The 19,182-nt window shown below is 38.4% G+C and overlaps 1 protein-coding gene across 3 annotated transcripts in view; it reads left to right on the forward strand.

The window, feature by feature from the left end:
• The window catches only part of knl1 (kinetochore scaffold 1), a 131,448-nt gene that overhangs the window by 100,138 nt on the left and 12,128 nt on the right, over positions 1 to 19,182 (forward strand). For 2 of the 3 annotated variants that reach the window (XM_043698239.1, XM_043698237.1), the window contains 5 exons: positions 2,429 to 2,509; positions 7,626 to 7,726; positions 13,551 to 13,619; positions 16,555 to 16,664; positions 18,412 to 18,530. In XM_043698239.1, the coding sequence (XP_043554174.1) occupies positions 2,429 to 2,509; positions 7,626 to 7,726; positions 13,551 to 13,619; positions 16,555 to 16,664; positions 18,412 to 18,530 (480 nt within the window). The remainder of the gene's footprint in view (positions 1 to 2,428; positions 2,510 to 7,625; positions 7,727 to 13,550; positions 13,620 to 16,554; positions 16,665 to 18,411; positions 18,531 to 19,182) is intronic. The other variant, XM_043698238.1, reaches the window with a different exon arrangement.

Here is a 19,182-nt window from a genome sequence, read left to right on the forward strand (position 1 = left end):
TTTCCACAGTAAACACTGATGCAAAATACTCATTTAGATTCTTCCCCATCTCCTGCAGCTCCACACATCGGCTGCCTTGTTGATGTATTCTCTCCCTAGTTACCCTTTTGTCCGTAATGTATTTGTAAACACCCTTTGGATTCTCCTTAACCCTATTTGCCAAAGCTATCTCATGTCTTCTTTTTATCCTCCTGATTTCCCTCTTAAGTATACCCCTAAAGCCTTTATACTCTTCTAAGGATTCACTCGATCTCTGCTATCTAAACCTGACATATGCTTTCTTCTTTTTCTTAAGCAAAACCTCAATTTCTCTGGTCTTCCAGCATTCCCTATACATACTAGCCTTTCTATCTGAACTTTAGTGTTTGTTCCAATTCAATATTTGCTCACACTGAGATACAAAGAGTGATTTTTCATCTTTGAACAGACACCAGTTTCAATTTTGCTAGTTAAACTGAAAATTTATGTTCAATTCAGTAATTATTCATTGATTTAGGTGCAAATTTGAGTGAATCTCAGAACGATTGCACAGATAGTTGAGAAATCTAAATTTTAAGGATGGGTTTAAGAGATGCATAAAAGAGGATGGTGAGAATTGGTGAGCATAATAACATATAAATAAATGGATTTTTAGTTTTCAATTGAGTTAAGGTAACGTTTTTTTTCAAAGCTCAAAAACGCATGTGTTCGGAAATGGATAGAAACAACATTTCCTAGAAATATGTTTTAAGCTAGTTGACTAAATGTGCTACCTGATAAAATAAATGCCTTAAGTGTTGATTAAATCGAGCTTTTGTAATCCAGAGAGGGAGACAGCTGGCTAACAGCCAATAGTAGGTCTATTTCAGAGAGAAAAGATTGTCCGTATCAGCAGAAGGTTTAGTTTTGGCAGTCTCCAGGCTATCAGATATAAATATAGTCATCAGCCATTTTACCAGTCCAAGTATACAACTTGAAAAAAGCCCAGATCTTTTGTTAGAGTTCAGTGAATTAGTCGGTGTGTCTAGTGGAGAGACAGTTACAGTGAGAAACACGTGGTGAATGTGCAGAAAGTTGCCAAAAGGGAACACTTATGAACTGATCTGTCAAGTAAGAAATTAAAGTGGATAGCAGACTGATAATTCACTAAAAAGCATGGTTTCACTTTGGAATCTAGTTTGTCCAGTATTGCCACCAGCTGGGTTCATAACAGTAACACCCGTATTTATATACTGAACCAGCTAGGTTTCTCTTCTGTACCAATCACCCAGGCTGTTAATAGCAGAGGATTCAGAGATGTTGAATGTCAAGAGGAGATAGTTCGATTTTATTTTGGTGATGATAGCTGTTGTCAGGCATTTGTGGCATGAGTGCTACTTGCCACTTACTAGCCAACTCTGAATATTATGCAGGTCTTGCTGCAAGAATGGAAGTACCTTCATCAGCTGAGGAACTGCTAATGCCACTGAACATTGCACAGTCATCAGCAAAAACTCCCATTTCTGCCCTTGAACAGGAAGGAAGGTCATTATTATAGAGGGTGATGGTGGTTTTTGTATGTTGCAATCTTAAAGAATGCTCAAGGACACAAGAAATCAATGTAGTAGTAGACTGTAAGACCTGTTGAACCTGTCCTGCCATTCAGTATGATCATAGTTGACCTTGTGCTCCAACTCTATTTTCCCGCCAGCACCTCTGCTTCCAATAACCTTGATTCCCTGAAATAACAATAATCTGACTCTGCCAACTTTTTCTGCATTCTACAATACAGTATCTCCAATGTTCTGAAGTAGATTCCGAAGACGGTCATTTGAAACAATTTGTCCATATATCTCATTCTAAATGATTATCCCCCTTTATCCTGAGACTGTTCCCTGATGTTTTAGATTTCCTGACCAGTGAAAGCAACATCTTGGCATCTACCCTGTAAAACCTACGTGATTCTGAAGGGGATTCAATGAGATTTTTTCTCATTCTTCTAAACTCAAGAGACCATGGATCCAATTTACTCAGCTTCTCATTCCAGGGACTGATCCATTGAACCTTTTGCACCAATAGAAGTATGCCCTTAATTATGGAGATCAAAACTGCCCAAACTTATCTAAATTTGGCCTTACCACAACTTGGTACAATTGTGGCATGCTCTCTTTATTTCTGTACACCAATCTCTTGCAACAAAGACCAACTAATCTCTTGAGTACTTGCATGCTGACTTTGTTTTCTATGTATGCACACACTAACATGTCTTTTGAAATCATTTACAAGTTTCTCACATTTTTTTAAATAAAAAGTTTTTCTATTCTTACCACCACGTTGAATAGCCTCTCACATCCGCATTATCTGTCGTGTTGTCTACTCAATTTATCGTAATTCGGTTAATTTTCATCCTAAAATGTATTCTTGATTCTTGAACTGTTTTATTAATACCATTTAATATTTTTTCCTTCAGTCAACTCGCCAAAGTTCTTAATGAAAAAGAACTACAGGAAAAGGCTGCCAATATGTGGGATCTAAAAGAAGAGTTCCAGGAGTGAGTACCAAAGCAAGTAGTTACTGTAAGAAATAAGAATTGGAGTAATTTGTTCAGCCCCTTGGGCCTGCTCCATTCAATCGGATCATGACTGATCCAACATTCCTCACGTCTATTTCTTCTTTCCCAGTAACCGTACTGATGAAGAATGAGTCTATCTCCACCTTAAATTAACAGAAGGACTCTGCCCCCACAGCTCTCTATAGCAAGGAGTTCCAAAGATACTCAACCCTTTGCGAGAAGAAATTCCCCCTCATCTCATTAAATAGGTGCCCTTTATTCTGAGACTACATCCTCTACTTCTAGATTCTCCCATGAGGGGAAACATTGTCTCAGCATTGACCATGATAACCCCCTTAAGAATTCTATATGTTTCAATGAGATCACTTGTCTTTCTTTTAAACTCCAGTGTTTAGTCTTTACTCATAAGGCAGTCCCTCCATACCAGGGATCATCGGAGTGAACCTTCTCGGAACTGTCTACAATGGAATGATACCTTTCATTAAATAACAAGACCAAAACTGTTCACTATTGCAGATGTGGCCTCATCCGCACCTTGTATGGTTGAAGTAAGACTCCCCTACTAATACTCCAACTCTTTATAAGGACCAACATTCCATTAGCCTTCCTGACTGCTTGTACACCTGTGTGATGTTTTGTGTACAAGTACCTCTAGTCCCATTATGTTGCAACTTGCTGCAGTTTTTCTCCATTTAAATAATATTCTATTCTTTGGTTCTCCCTTCCAAACTAAACAACTTTAAATTTTTTCTGCATTATACTCAATTTGCCAACTTCTTGCCTATTTACTTAACCTATCATTCTCTCTCTGTAATTGATTTGTATTCCTCTTAGAAACTGCCTTTCCATCTATTTTTGGCTACAGTAATTCATTTCTTTCTTCCAAGTATCGTGTATTGTGGTCCCAGCAATGATTCCTGAGGACCCCACTGCCAACCTGACAAAGAATACCTTTTGTCCACTCAGTGTTTCCTACCAATGTCAGTACACCACCGCCAACATTAGCTGTTATGACTTAATCTTTTGTGCTGTACTTTGTTGAACACCTTGTGGAAGTCCAAATACAATGTTGTTACAATGCTATACAAATATCAGTTCTGCTCTATCCATCTGGTTGAGATGTCCTCAAAAAGCTCCAATAAATTAGTCAAACATAATTTCCCTTTTCATGAAGTCATTTTTGACTCAACATGATTAGATTATGATTTTCCAAATGTTTTGCTATTACTTTTTTAATAATTGATTCCAATACTTTTCCAACAATAGATTTTGGTCTCATTAGCCGACAGTTACCTTTCTTTGCCTTTCCTTTTTGATTAGAGCTGTCACACTGGTAGTTTTCCAATCCTGTGGGACTTCTCCAAAAACCAAGGATTTTTGGAAAATTACAATCAATGCATCCACTATCTCTAGGTACCACTTTTAGGATCCTAGAATGCAAGCCATCAGGGTCAGTGGACTGATCTGCCTTTAGCCCCATTAGTTTGTCTAATACTACTTCTGTAGTATTAATTTCTCCTTTAATATTCCTTTGTATTAATGGAATGTTCAAAGTATCTTCCACTGAGAAGACTGATACATTTCCTTGTTTCTTAAAACTGTCCCCCCAGATTCATTTTCTAAGGGGCCTATGTTTACTTTAATCTCTCTCTCGTTCCTATATTTAAAGGTGCTTTTATTGTCAGTTCCTTTATTCTTTGCTAGTTTGCCATCATATAATCTTTTTAGTCTTCCTTTGCTGGCCTCTGAATTTATCCCAGTCTTTGGGAGCTGTCACTGACTTTGGCCTCCTTTCTATATGGTTTATCTTTGAATATTCTCATAACTTCCTTGTTTAGCCATAGTTGATTTATCACACTAGAATCTTTCCTCTTTACTGGATATATTTTTGCTGATAGACATGAATTACCTTCATAAATGTCTGCCATTGTTTGCTTACTGTCATTCCTGCCCAGTCACCTTTTAGCTAATTCCATTCTCAATTCATTGTAAATCTCTTTAAACACAGTTGTTTCCAAAATAAGTTTCTCACTCTCAAACTGAATATTAAATTCACTATGTTATAATCACTACTTCCTAGCAGGTCTTCTACTCTGTCATTTATTAAACCTGTCTTATTACCAGATCCGAGATCAGAAGCTGATTTTCATGAAATGTGATCTGTGTCTAACTGTATTCCAGCTACGCTTTCCTGTGGCTGGGGAACTGACTAATCTTAAGCTGAACTTCTTGCTGCCTTGCTATAGAAAGGGAAAGTAACTTGCAAAAAATTTCAGTCAAGGTATGGTAATTCAGTGCCTGTGTTCTGCAGTTCAAAGGTTAAAAGGAATAACTAACTTTAGATTTATATTATTGTCACTACTTAAATGTTGCTTTTGTTAAGCAAAGGGTAATATTTTTTGCATTTAAATGTCAGTTTAAAAGATGCTGGGGTGTCTTGCTCAGTAATTCTTACCTCAAGTCTGAAATCTTTCTTCCAATCTGGTATAATTTAGATTATTATATTTTGATTATTTTACTCCGTTTCTGTTCTTCCAACCTTCATTAGCTCCTTTGTGATAAAGAAGAAGTTGTATTATATTGTCAGATGTGGTATAATGGCCAACTGAACATTTTTTAGTTTCTTCCTCTTCTTCCCCTCTCTTCCTTCCCTGTCAAAGCTATCTATACTACCTTGATTTCAGCCTTTCACTGAGATAAGATTATTGTCAGTTAAAAGCCTTTTGTGTTCATGATGGACAGTGATTGAAAAATATGATAATGTTAACTTTGAAAAAAGAACAAATGAACATATGAAGAAACACTGTTCTCTGTAACTAGTTGGTTATTTTGCAAATTTGGCATTTGTACATCCTTTAAAAAATATGATTACTTCTGTAAAGCCACTTAGTGCAAAAGCAACCCTTGATCCACCAGTTCTTTTCTCTAGGCATCAAACTTTGTTATCAAGCAACCAACCTGGTTACTATTTTGTTTCATTCCTTTAAAATTCTGAATTCCTGTTGAATTTGTATCTACTGCAGCCTGCATAATCAAATAATATATCTGTTGCAATTTTTGAAAGATGTTATTGGTGGCATTGACACCATTAACGGCCCCTATATAAAAATATTTCTTGGTTGTAAATAAGTATAAAGTTAATTCTTCGAAAAGCACTGGATAAATAAAGAATGATGGTAATGAAAATAAGCATTATATGAATGACAGCAACATAAATATCTCTAATTCTGAAATATCACCGAGTTTAGACAATACAGACTCTACTTAATCTCCTCCCCCTTTCAATAAATGTACACTTCTGTTTTCTGCCAAAATATTATCTTGTTAGTAATGCACACAATACAGTAATAGTCACTAATATGAACTGGAAACCATTTTATAAAAAACTGTTAAAAACATAAATGGAATCCTTCTAAAATGAATGGCTATGCTTTTTTGCCAATTTCTGCTCAGTTGGAGTTTTCAGTCACACTTAACTGGGTTATATATCATACTTTGAACAAAGCAACAGTATCGCTCAGCTTCTTTGATTTAAAAATAATCACTGTCTGAAGAATGTATGTACTTGGCAATCTCATTGCCTCCAAGGATTCTTGTGTGATTTCAGTGAAGTCTCAAAAATGGGGAGCAAATGAAACTTTCTGATGTTGCAAAATAAACATTTTCAACTTCCTACTCTTTTTTTTTTTTAGGAACATTCACATTCTGAGCTACCAAACAATTACTAGAATAAAGCATTGGAAAACCAATGACACTACAAAACCATACTCTGCAAAAATAAAGGTCAATAGTGGAGAAAAAACAAGAAAACAGAAAGCAAAACATTGATATGAGGCACAGGGGCCTATATATGTGGTTTCTGCCTACGCTACAGATCCATAGTTGTGACCAATCACCATCTGTTTCTATGGAGGTTAATTTAGATGGGTTGAGAGGGTGGAAGGAAAAAGGTGGAACTTTGGTACAGAATTGAATTTTGTGATTATTCTTAATACAGTGCTTAAATAAGCATAAGGGGCTAATTCACATAGGCAGGTGGAAAATAAAACACATAAAGGTTGAAAGAGAAAACGCAAATAATTGAATAATTAATTTTCCCGTTCAGCATTTTATCATATTTTGACTATTTCAAATGTTTCAACTGATGTAAATATACCATTTCATCTCCCTGAGTAGATTAGATTAGATTCCCTACAGTGTGGAAACAGGCCCTTTGGCTCAACAAGTCCACACCAACCCTCCGAAGAGTAACCCACCTAGACCCATTTCCCTCTGGCTAATGCACCTAACACTACGAGCAATTTAGCATGGCCAATTCACCTGGCTTGCACATCTTTAGACTGTGTGAGGAAACCAGAGCACCCGGAAGAAACCATCACAGACACAGGGAGAATGTGCAAACTCCACACAGATAGTCGCCTGAGGCTGGAATTGACCCTGGTGCTGTGAGGCAGCAGTGCTAACCGCTGAGCCACCGTGCCGCAGAAGACTTTTATTTCAACTTGATCTGAAACACTGTGCACAGTGTCTTGTACAGCTGAGGATCTATCCTCTTATTGTTCCTATTCAATGTTGATATCAATACCAAAGAAGCCTTAGTGATTTGCTGCAGTGCACCCTACAGATGGTGCGCTTAATTGCCATTGTTAATCAGGATGGAGAAAGTGTACATTTCTGGGGATAGAATGGCCACCAATATCCTCTACAAACCCACTGACTCCCATTATTACCTTGACCATACACAACGTCACCCTATTTCCTGTAAAGATTCTATTCCATTCTCTCAGTTTCTCCATCTTCATCACAGCTGTCCTCATGATACCAAATGAAGTAGTTGACTATACTTCAGTAAATGATTTTAAAGCTAAAATAGATTTTTTTTTGAACAATGAAGGAATTAAGGGTTATGGTGAGAGGGCGTGCAAGTGGAGCTGCGCTCAGTCACAATCTTATTGAATGGCGGAGCAGGCTTGAAGAGCCAGATAGCCTACTCCTGCTCCTAGTTCTTATGTTCTACCCAAAATGGTGTTGGAATGACTAACTTGTGGTGTTCATTGTTTATTCTCATCATTTTATTGTAATTTTCTCTTTGCAGGCTGTTAGAGTGGACATTATGCCTCTGCCAGGATGAACAGGCTGTTTATACATTTCTATACGACTCCCTGGAGCTCACTTTGAAGTTTGGTGAGCCTGTGTGTAAGAATGCTAATTAATTGCCTTGAAATATAAATACATTTTTTGAACCAATAACAGTAATTATTGAGTTCCAATTTGATTTAATGTGTCAGATACATTGCTGTGGAGTTAATTTCAGCACTTCCATTTCGTACTATGATATTGTAGGCTATACTTCATTGTATAACTGCACGATCCAAGTTCAGAGAGCTGAGTTCATAATGTGACTGAAAATGCCTAGGGGGAAGTAGTGATATAGAGCTAATGTCATTTGGACTAACAATCCAGAAGCCCAGAGACAGTGGTCCAAATTCCATTATGGAAGTTTAGATTTATTAATAGAATTTAACATTAATTCCAATGAAATCATTGCTAACTGTTGTGAAAGCCCATCTGCTCATTAATGAAATTTTAGGCAAGGAAATCTATTCTGGTCTTGCATGTGACTCCAGACCCTCATACACCCTCTGGAGTGGCCTAGCTGAGCGATTGGTTATACGAAATTGCTTTAAAAAACTAAAATGGAATTAAACCAGATGCATCACCTGGACATGGACAAAATGATGATACATTGATCCTAGCATTTCTGCTGTTGCAAGGAGATGGGGAGGTTGTGAGGAGATGGTTTATGAGGAGATGGGGAAGTTGCAAAAGATCTTCAGGATGGAGATGGGAAGGCTGTCAGGGAGATGAGGTGGAGTTAAGGCAGCAGTATTGGAGGTTGTGAGGATGACAATTGTGTACTATTGGACCTGATTCTTGGAAATGAGCAGGACAAGTAGGTCAGTGTCAATGGGTGAACATTTAGGAGATAGTGATCATTGTATTGTAAAGTTCAGATCAATGGTGGAGAATAATGAGCATCAATTCAGAGTAATAAAAATCAGTTGAAGAGTGCTGACTCCAATGGTACAAGAACAGAACTGACCAGGATTGACAAGAACATTGTTGAAATAAGCAGTAACTAAACAATGGACTACCTTCAAAGAGGACATGGTTCAGATACAGTCTACATATATTCCCTCAAATAGGAAAGATAAAATAAACCAATCCAGAACTCTGTAGATGACAAACACAGATAGAAACTAAGGTGGAGAAGAAGTGTGCTTGTGATAAGTGTCAATGGTAGCCATGATGTGAAGGTGCTGCTGTTGGACTTGGGTGTACAAAGTTAAAAATCACAGGAGTGGAGCTCCAAAAGCTTGCAGTTTCAAATAAACCTGTCGGGTTATAATCTGGTCTTGTGTGATTTTTGACTTTGTGACACATGTAACATAGAGGATAAAATCGACATCCAAGATGAATGCAGAAGGTTTTATGTAGTGATTGTAACGAGGTCAGCCAGCTAGAACTCCAAATGAGTTGCTTGACTGGGGCTGTTAATCTGGTCCAATCAGAGAGCCCTGGCTGACAGAAAGTTGAGTGTCGGGGATACTGCCATTCTGGTGCCTGACTCTGTTTGAGGCAGTACAATCGTCAAGAACTGGTACTGTATAAATAAAGTGTGATTTGGTGACAGGATACTGGCCTCTGTAGGGTTATTTCAGTTCAGAGGAGTTTAAATAAGAGGACCAAAAAAGGAATTGAGGAAAAACTGGCAACCAGCATATATAGGTGGTTCAAGGACTTTGATAGGTATATAAATAGTAGAAGAGTGGTGAAAGGTAAAAAGAGTGGTGAAAGGAAGAGTAAGGTCCATTGGGGACCAAAAAGGGGTTTACACTTTGAGGCAGGGGCATTGCTAAAGTGCAAATGAATACTTTGCATCCTTCTTCGCCAAGGAGGGAGATGCTACCGACGCAATGACGAAAGAGGATGAAACTCTTGCTCAAAGATTCAAACTTCTAAGTCTTGGATAGACTTAGAAGTTTATGCTTAAAGTTGACAAGACAAGATTATCCAAGAATTGTAAAGAAAGTGAGAGTGGAGATTGCAGGTTCACTAGCCATAATATTTCAGCCTTCCTATTGTCAATAATGTTGCCAGAAGACACCAAAATTGCAAATCTATAAAGCCTCCTTCAAGAAAGATTGTAAAGATTACAGTGGTAGACCAGTCATTCTTCAGTGGTGGAGAAACGCCTAGATGCAATTTTGGGACAGAATTAGTGTTCGCATGGAAAAAGGTGGGTTACGAGTCAGCCTGGATTTATAAATGGGAAGGTGTGTTTAAATAAATTGCAGCAGCTTTTGAAGGGGTATCAGAATAGCTCAGTCATGATAATGATATTAATGTGATGTATGTGAATTTCCACAAGGTGAGGAAGGTTTTAGATTATTGAATAACATGGTCAGTAGCAATTAAATTTGGCTCACTAACCGGAAACAAAGTAATAGTTAATTAAATTCTTATAATGCTAAAGGAAGGTTTGTAGTGAAGTTCCGAAGAGGTTGATTAATGATCTTGATGTTGTTGTGCTGGGAACAGTTGCAAAGTTTGCAGAAGACATGAAACTTGGAAGAACTGTAAACATGTGGGTTGGACAATGTAGAACTTCTAATAGATATAGACAAGTTGGTAGAGTGGGCAGATAGTTGGCAGAAAAAGTGAGAGATGATGCATTTTAGTAGAAGGAACATTAAACCATACTATAAAAGAGGAAGTATAATCTGAAAGGGGGTGCAGGAGCAGAGGGACTAAGTGTACGGATCATTTGAAGGTGGAGGACAGATAGAGAAGTTAGTAAAGCAACTTTTAATTCAGCTACTTATTAAGAAATCTCTTACACAATTGAACACTGAAACAATTTAAACTTAATTGCACATAGAAACCAAAATAAGACCCTTAAGAAAGGAGGTTAAGCTTCACAATCCAACTTGGCTGTTTCCCGGTTTAGTGGTGGAATTCTAAATTCCACTCAACAGCACATATCTCTCAAATCAAGCGTTCTATCCTGATGCACTGGTCGTCTCCAGAGTACTGCTACTGAAGAATCCTGGAGTTGAACTCCTCTAGTTTTTCCTGTCCTTCAACTTATGGTTTGACATTATTGATGATCCTTTAGATTCTTTCATCCACAATATTACAAATCTGTAGCTGCCTTCTTATCGTAAGAGCTTCCCTGTTCCTTATCACTTTTGGCATTGACTGTCAATTTGAAGACAACCATTTTCTCAGTGAGTAGTTAGAATACAATCCTGGAAGTATAATGGAGAAGATTCATGAGGCATTCAAAAGGGCATTGGATAATTATTTGAATAAAAACAGTTTATAAAGGGTATGGGAGAGAAGCAAGAGATTGGTACTTTGTAATGATGCCCATTTGTGGAGCCAGCATAAAACTTTTGTAATTCTGAGACAAGGAGACTGCATTAGGACGTTTGGGGAGAATGGGTAGGTAACATTGCTGTGGGGATCGGCTTCAAGACAAGTGTAAGGACAGTATTCAACCTGTTTATCAAAGGGTTGGTCAGCTCACCATGAACCAGGAAATCTTAAAATAACAGATAATTAATTATTTGCAAATGGATGTGTTTTCAGGCTGCATATGTCCAGAAGCTACTATAAAGGGATCATATTTCAGTAAAAATGATGACAATTGTTAAATTTAAATTGGAGATGCATTAAAAGGATAGTAACTGTCAAATTGAAATATCCCAGCTTTGTGAATATGATGGAAATGCATTAAATGTGACCTCAACCATGACCTCTTTTTTTTTGAGCTGGATTTAGTGTGATGGTTTCTTTTATTTAGAATCACCTACTTCAGGGGTAGGAAGTGGGGAACTTTGCTAACTTATGCCAGTCGTTTTATATTAATATGAATATAGTGTTGTCTAGGGAATCAGTGATTATCTTGTTGTTATAGCTTTATATTTGACAGTTGATAAATTATCAAAAATGTTGATAAATATACTTAATTATGCTACAAATACACCATATGTAAATAGAAAAGAGGCTAAGAGGATGTTTTATCTCATAAAGGAACCTAGCCCTAAGGGGCGACAATTTCAAAGTAAGTAGTCTCTCACTTAAAGAAGAAAGAACAGTACAGCACAGGAACAAGCCCTTCAGCCCACCAAACCTGCAGTAAAATGTTTTTGCCTCAAAGCAGTCCGTATCTCTATATTCCCTGAAAATTTATGTATCTGTCAAGATGCCTTATTAAATGTTGCTGTTGTCTTTGTTTCTACCACCTTCTCTGGTAGCACGTTCCAGGCACTGTCCTAGTAATTGACAGTTCTATCCTGGAAAAAAGACTCTGCATATCCATTTTATCAATACCTTTCATAATTTTGTAAATGTGTATCAATTCACCCCTCAGCCTTTGATGTTCAAGTGAAAACAAACCAAGTTTGTCCAATCTTTCTTCATTGATAATATCCTTCAAACCAGGCAACATCTTTGTAAATCTTTTCTGCACCCTCTGCAGAGACTCCACATCCGTCCAGTAGTGTGGCTACTAGGACTGTACACAATGTTCTAAATGTGGCCTAACTAAAGTTCTGTATAGCTGCAATATGACTTGCTCATCTTTACACCTGCTGAATGAAAGTAAGCGTGCCCTACACTGCCTTGAACCACCTTATTCACTTGCGTTACTACTTATGTGAATTGCACCTGTATCATACATCCTTCTGTATTTTAATGCTTCTGAGGGTTTTTTCGTTCTTCTAAGGGTACCATTTACTGTATACTTCCCTCCTGCATTAAACTTTCTAAAATGCATCATCTCACATTTATCTAGATTAAATTCCATCTGCCATTTCTCTGCCCAAGTCTCCCAACATATTTATATCCTGCTGTACCCTCTGGCAATCCTCCTCACTGTGTGTAGCTCCCCAGTCTTTGTCATCCGCAAACTTACTAATCAGACCATGTACATTTTCCGCCAAATCATTTTTTTATACATATATAACAAACAACTGGGGTCCCAGCACTGATTCCTATGGAACACCAATGGTCACCAATCTCCATTCAAGAAAAATAGCCTTGTGCCACTACTCACTGATTTTTTACCTTAACAGCTTGCTACAGATCCCATGTGAATTCACCTTCTGTATCAGCAGCTATGAGGGACCTAGTCAAAGTACTTACTAAAATCTAGGTAGACATCGATTACCCTGCCCTCAAAATTGAGTTTTTTGAGGAAGTGACAAACAATCAGGTTTGTGAGACATGACTTCCCCTGTACAAATCCATGCTGCTTGTCACTAATAAATCCATATTTTTCCAAATGTGAGTAAATCCTGTCTATACGAATTTTCTGCGTGATTTACCAGCCTGTAATTTTCCAGATTATCTCTGTTGCCTTTCTTTAAGGAACTACATTAGCTACTGTTCAGTCCTCGGGAGCTCTCCTGTGGCTAAACAGAATACAATGATTTTGTCCAAGGCCCCAGCAATTTCCTCTCTTGCCTCCCTCCGTATTCTGGAATAGATTCTATCAGGTCCTGGGGATTCGTTTACTTTAATCCTTTTCGAAACATCTAACACCGCCTCCTTTCTTATAAGACATGCTCTAGAATATCAACATTCACTTAAAACTGAATAGAGTTGGAGTTCTTTCACTCAGAGGGTTGTTTACTCTACGGAGTTCTCCCCATAAAGAACTATGGAGACTGGATCATTCCATATATTGAGGCTAAGCTAGGAAAGATTTCAATTTAGAGGGAGAACAGGGTTTTGAGGAGTTGAGATGTAAAGTGGAGTTCAGGCCACAGTCCATGCATGATCAAATTGAATGGCGATAGCTCAATGAGCTGAGTGGCTTTCTCCTACTGTTATTTATTTCAGTAATGGTTTCGGTGGGTTATTTAATAAGAATTAACTATTGGTTAAGTAACTACTGCTTTCAGGCCTGTTGACACTCAGCTAATTTATTGATGTTTCTTTTTATACATAGTGGTTGATCTTTCTTCTGGTGCAAAGTGTAAGAGAATCCTAGATATTAATCTTGTATCTGCTTTGGATGGTAAGTTAAAGTGTTCTAAGGGTGTTCTAAATGAATTTCCCACTAATATTTTGCTTTAAATATTTCTCATAAATTGACCAATCTAAGAATAAATTTAAATTGGTTCCCATGCCTCCAATTAAAGGAATAACCAGTTTAATTGTCATAAACAATTAGTTTGTCATAAATAATTGGTCTGACCAGCCTAGATTGCCTTCAGACAAAGGACTGATGGTTACTTAAAGCACAGGAAGGTGATTGGCTAGAATGTAATGTGATTTGGCAATTGGAATTCTGTCATTAGTCTTGAAGTACCGTCACTGAATCTCCCATTGACCAGAAATGAAATGGGACTAGCCATATAAATAATATGGCTTCAAGAGCATGTCAGAAACTAGGAATCCTATAGCAAATATCTTTCCTGAGTGCCCAGAATCTGCCCTTCATCTATAAGGCATATGTTAGGAGTGGACAAAGTTACAAATCACACCACACCAGTTTATAGTCCAATACGTTTATTTGGAAGCACTAGCTTTTGAAAAGCTGCTTCTTCATCAGGTGGTTGATGAAGAAGCAGCACTTCGAAAGCTAATGCTTCCAGATAAACTTGTTGGACTATAACTTGGTGTTGTGTGATTTTTAACTTTGTCCACCTCAGTCCAAAACCAGCTCCTCTAAATCTAAATTAGGAGTGTGATGGAATATTCCTCACTTGCATGGCTGACTGCAGCTGCAACAGCAAATAAAATGTGTCACCATTCAGGATAAAGGAACTGTGTGATTGGCACCACATCTGCACGGATTCATTCTTCTACCACGAAGGCTCAATAGCAGCAGTGTGCCATCTACAAGATGCACTGCAGAAATTCACCATGACTCCTTAGACAGCGCCTTCTAAACACATGACCATTACCATCAAGAAGGACAAGCGCAGTAAATACATGGGATCGTCACCACCTGCAAAATCCCCTCCATGCCACTCACCATCCAGACTTAGATTTCTAACCCAACTCCTGCAGGATCACTCATATTCTGGACCTCCATCCCAAATGGCATTATGGGTCTACCTACACACCATTATGGATTACAGTGGTTCAAGAAAGCATTTTCCCGCCACCACCTCACTGGTAACTCTGAATGGATAATAAATGCTAGCCCAGTCAGTGTACCTGTATCCTCAGTGAATTTTTCTAAAAAAAAAGTTCTACTTAAATTGGATCTTTTGGTTTTAAAACATTACTGAAGTGATTTATATGAGATGTATTTTTGACGCATAGACAGATTTTTGCAAATAAGAAAGGCGGTTGAGGGATGACATGATAATAGTCTCAAGGATGATAAAGGGATTGTTAGAGTCAATATGGAAAGTGTATCCACTTGTGGGGAAAGACAAAAACTAGGAGCCATTAATACATAGTAATCACTAACTCAGAAGAAACTGTCTACCAGAGTGACATAAGGTGAAACTCATTATGACAAGATGTAGTTGAAAAGATTAGCACAATGAAGTTGAGATGAGAAAAACACGTGACAGAAACAAATAGTAGCTTATACTGATGAGGATAGACCAGGAGGAACATAAACATCATGTCAACTTGTTGCTGGTTCAGGACTGTATATTTGATGGAATTAAAACTTGAGAACAGATAAATATTGAGTTCAAAGAGCAATCTGCCATCCATGGATTTGTCCTGGAGTTGGTAATCTACCAAATCTAATATAAATTCATGGAGTAGCACCTGTTCTAAAAATCCTTTAAATTATTTCCAAAATTAACTTTGTGGTAGAAGATGGAGGGTCATGGTAGAAGGCTGAAGCCTGGTGTCCAATGGCATACCACAAGGATCCGTGCTGGGTCCCTTTATTGTTCATGATAAATGTGAATGATATTGATGAAAATTTTGTTGGGGAGATAATATTGTTGATGACACATAACCTGGGTGGTTAATAGTGAAGAAGAATGTCTTGGTTTACGGGAAGATGTAAATAGGTTGGTTAAAAAGGCAGATCAATGGTAGATGCAATTTTCACCTGAAAAGAGAGATGGCACACTTTGGAAGAAATAACAAAACAAGTGAGTACTAGGGTAGGAGCAACAGTGAGATCTCAGGGTGTTTGTCCACTAATCCCCAAAGGTGACAAAACAGATTAATAGGGTGGTTAAGAAGGCATGTGGAACATTTGTCTTGGCATTGATTTATAAAGGCAGGGAAGATATGTTTGAACTGTAAAAAATTTGGTAAGGCCAAAACTTGAGTGCTGTGTAGAGTTTTGAATTTAATTGCATTGGTGGGGGTGCAGAGGGAATTCTCCAGAACGTTGCCTGGGTTGGAGCATTTTAGCTATGAAGAAAGGCTGGATAGGCTTGTATTGTTTTCTTTAGAGCAGAGAAGATTGAAGGGTGACCTGTTTGAGGGTGTGGATAGGAAGGGTTGAAGGGTCACAAAGGAGGGGGGCATAATTTTAAGGTGACAGGCAAGTGGATTAGAGGAGATGTGAAAAAATTAATTTTCTCACCAGAAGATGTCAGAGTGCTTCGCCAAGGAGGGCAATAGAAGTCAGAAGCCTCACAGCCTTTTTTTTTTAAAAAAAAAAAGGGTGAATAAGCACATGAAGTATTGTTACATTCAAGGCTACGGGCCACGTGCTGGCAGGTGGAGTTAGTGTTATAGATTGGTGCAGATGCAATGTCCTGAAAGGCCTGTCCTGTGCTGTATGACCCTGACTATGATTCTATGATTAAACATTTAAATTCTGCTTTGTAATGGTAACAACTGTTATCTGTACCTTTCTGAAAGGAAATAAGCTAGTAAGTTAATTCAGTTCTCATTCTATTGATCTTGGTGTTAAAACTAAATACTATTTCTTGTCGATCCTACATTGAAAGTGTTCCATCAGTTTAACATACTGAATTGCTATTCAAAAACACAAAATTTAGTTTTGTCCTATTTTTCAGAGGATGAGGCTCCACTGCATTCAAAGCTTGTTCATGAGTTAATTATGACCTACTGGAAGAGTCAAGACAGTTGGCAAGATGTATACACAAATGAATTGCAGCTCCCCATGGTACGAATCTGGCTAGATCATTACTTTCAATCTTGCAGTCAACCCTAACTTCAGACATTTGTCTTTTTTTTTCCATTCCACTATTCCACAATTTCATTTTCCTGACTTTATATTTTAATAACTGTTAAATTTCTAAATATGTTTGAACAAAAAGATTACTGTTGAGAAGTATTAACTGTTTGTCTCCCCATGAATTTTGCCAGCATTTTGTGTTTTTAATTTCAGGTTTCCAGCATTCAAAAAGTTTTCTTTGATAGCTTATTAGCTCCTTTTGGCACTACCGTTAATATTGCTTTGTTTTTTCGGCAGCAGGAAGCTGTGGAATTCTGAAAGCAATCTGTTAGTTGTAATTGTCAAAGGATCGCCATTTGGCATAAACTGAACCCGACATAATGTATCTCTAAGTCAAATAAATAATTTTTCTTTAAGTAGATGGAGAAAGGAAATGGAGAAATGCAACTAAGTGGATAGCATTTTTAGGAAGTTGACCGGCATGTTAGGATAATTACTTTCTCCTAATTATTTTATAAACAAACATTGTTCAAATTAAAAGATGAGATTTTTCAATTTAATTTCCCAATTAATCATCAATTTTGTTTTGAACTGTAATTTACGTGTCAAGACCTGGGTTCAATTCCCGCCTCAGGCGACTCTCTGTGTGGAGTTTGCACATTCTCCCCGTGTCTGCGTGGGTTTCCTCCGGGTGCTCCGGTTTCCTCCCACATTCCAAAAATGTGCAGGTTAGGTGAATTGGCCATGCTATATTGCCCATAGTGTTAGGTATATTAGTCAGAGGAGAAATGGGTCTGGGTGGGTTGCGCTTCGGCGGGTCGGTGTGGACTTGTTGGGCCGAAGGGCCTGTTTCCACGCTGTAGGGAATCTAATCTAATCTAAAGTCTTTGTTGTTATTTTTAAAAATCCAGGGAGTTGGCAGAAGAAAAACTCTGGGGCTTTGTACTTAAAAAAAAACCTTGACCAGCAGTACACAATCACAATTAGGTGCAGAAGGAGACTATTTGGCCCATGGGCATGCACTTATTCTATCACATACTGCTCATCTCCTGCCTGTTGCCCCCATCTCTATACTGTAAATCATATGTATATCAAATATTCATCATGTTCTCTTGAATACCTCAATTGAACCTCTGTCCACCACATTTCCAGGCATTGCACTCCATACCCTAACTACTAGCTGTGTGATTTTTTTTTTCATGTCACCCTATTTCTTTTGCCTATCACTTTAAATCTATGTCCTCTTATTGTTCCTTTCACAAATGGGAACTGTTTCCTCCTATCTACTCTGCCTAACCCCATATGATTTTTAAAGCTTAAATGAAATCTCCTCTTAACCGCCTTCTCGCCAAGGGGAACAGTCCGAATTTCCCCAATCTATCCACGGAACTGAGATTTCTCATTCTGGAAGCATTCTTGTAAATCGCTTCTATACTTTTATACTCAGGTGCTTATATACTCCGGTCCCTTTTACACATGCCCCCCCTTTGGAACTACTCCCTCTTCCCCTACCCTGTTTTGCATTGTCTTCTGTGAGGGTTGTCTGAATCACAGTTTAACACCTCAAACTGGGTGTAAACTATAACTTGCAAAGTGACTGTTGGATTACTGGATCACAGTCCAAAGCTTCTGACTTCTTCCAGCCTGTAAGGGATGATGTATTTTGGAAGATTGAAAGGCTTCCATACTCCTTTCTGATTTTGGTAACATTTTGACTCTCTCTTTGCTTCTCTAGCTCTTGCTTGACGTTTCATTAGTGGTGAGTCGATGTCGGTTGCTTGGTGATGAGCTGGAATATTTGATGAACTGGGGATCAAAATTTGACATTCTGAAGACAGAGGTTCAAAACCTGGAGTAAGTGTAGTATATCTCACAGTTTGTAATTACGCAGTCAGAAGTGGGTATGTAAGAGTTCAGATTTTGAAGCTTCACCTACTCTTTCCAAAGTGATCAGGGTTTGCACTTATTCTGGATCAGTGGTGCTGGAAGAGCACAGCAATTCAGGCAGCATCCGAAAAGCTTCGAAATCGACGTTTCGGGCAAAAGCCCTTCATCAGAAATAAAGGCAGAGAGCCTGAAGCATAGAGAGATAAGCTAGAGGGTGGAGAGATAAGCTAGAGGAGGGTGGGGGTGGGGAGAGAGTAGCATAGAGTACAATAGGTCAGTGGGGGAGGAGATGAAGGTGATAGGTCAGGGAGGAGAGGGTGGAGTGGATAGGTGGAAAAGGAGTCAAGGGGATTGTGTTGCTGGCGGTTAGAAACTAGGTTGAGGTGGGGGAAGGGGAAATGAGGAATCTGTTGAAATCCACATTGATGCCCTGGGGTTGAAGTGTTCCGAGGCGGAAGATGAGGCGTTCTTCTTCCATGCGTCTGGTGGTGAGGGAGCGGCGGTGGAGGAGGCCCAGCACCTCCATTTCCTCAGCAGAGTGGGAGGGGGAGTTGAAATGTTGGGCCACGGGGCGGTTTGGTTGATTGGTGCGAGTGTCTCGGAGATGTTCCCTAAAGCG

The sequence above is a fragment of the Chiloscyllium plagiosum genome, chromosome 10 (genome assembly GCF_004010195.1).
Source record: "Chiloscyllium plagiosum isolate BGI_BamShark_2017 chromosome 10, ASM401019v2, whole genome shotgun sequence".
Lineage (NCBI taxonomy): Eukaryota > Metazoa > Chordata > Chondrichthyes > Orectolobiformes > Hemiscylliidae > Chiloscyllium > Chiloscyllium plagiosum.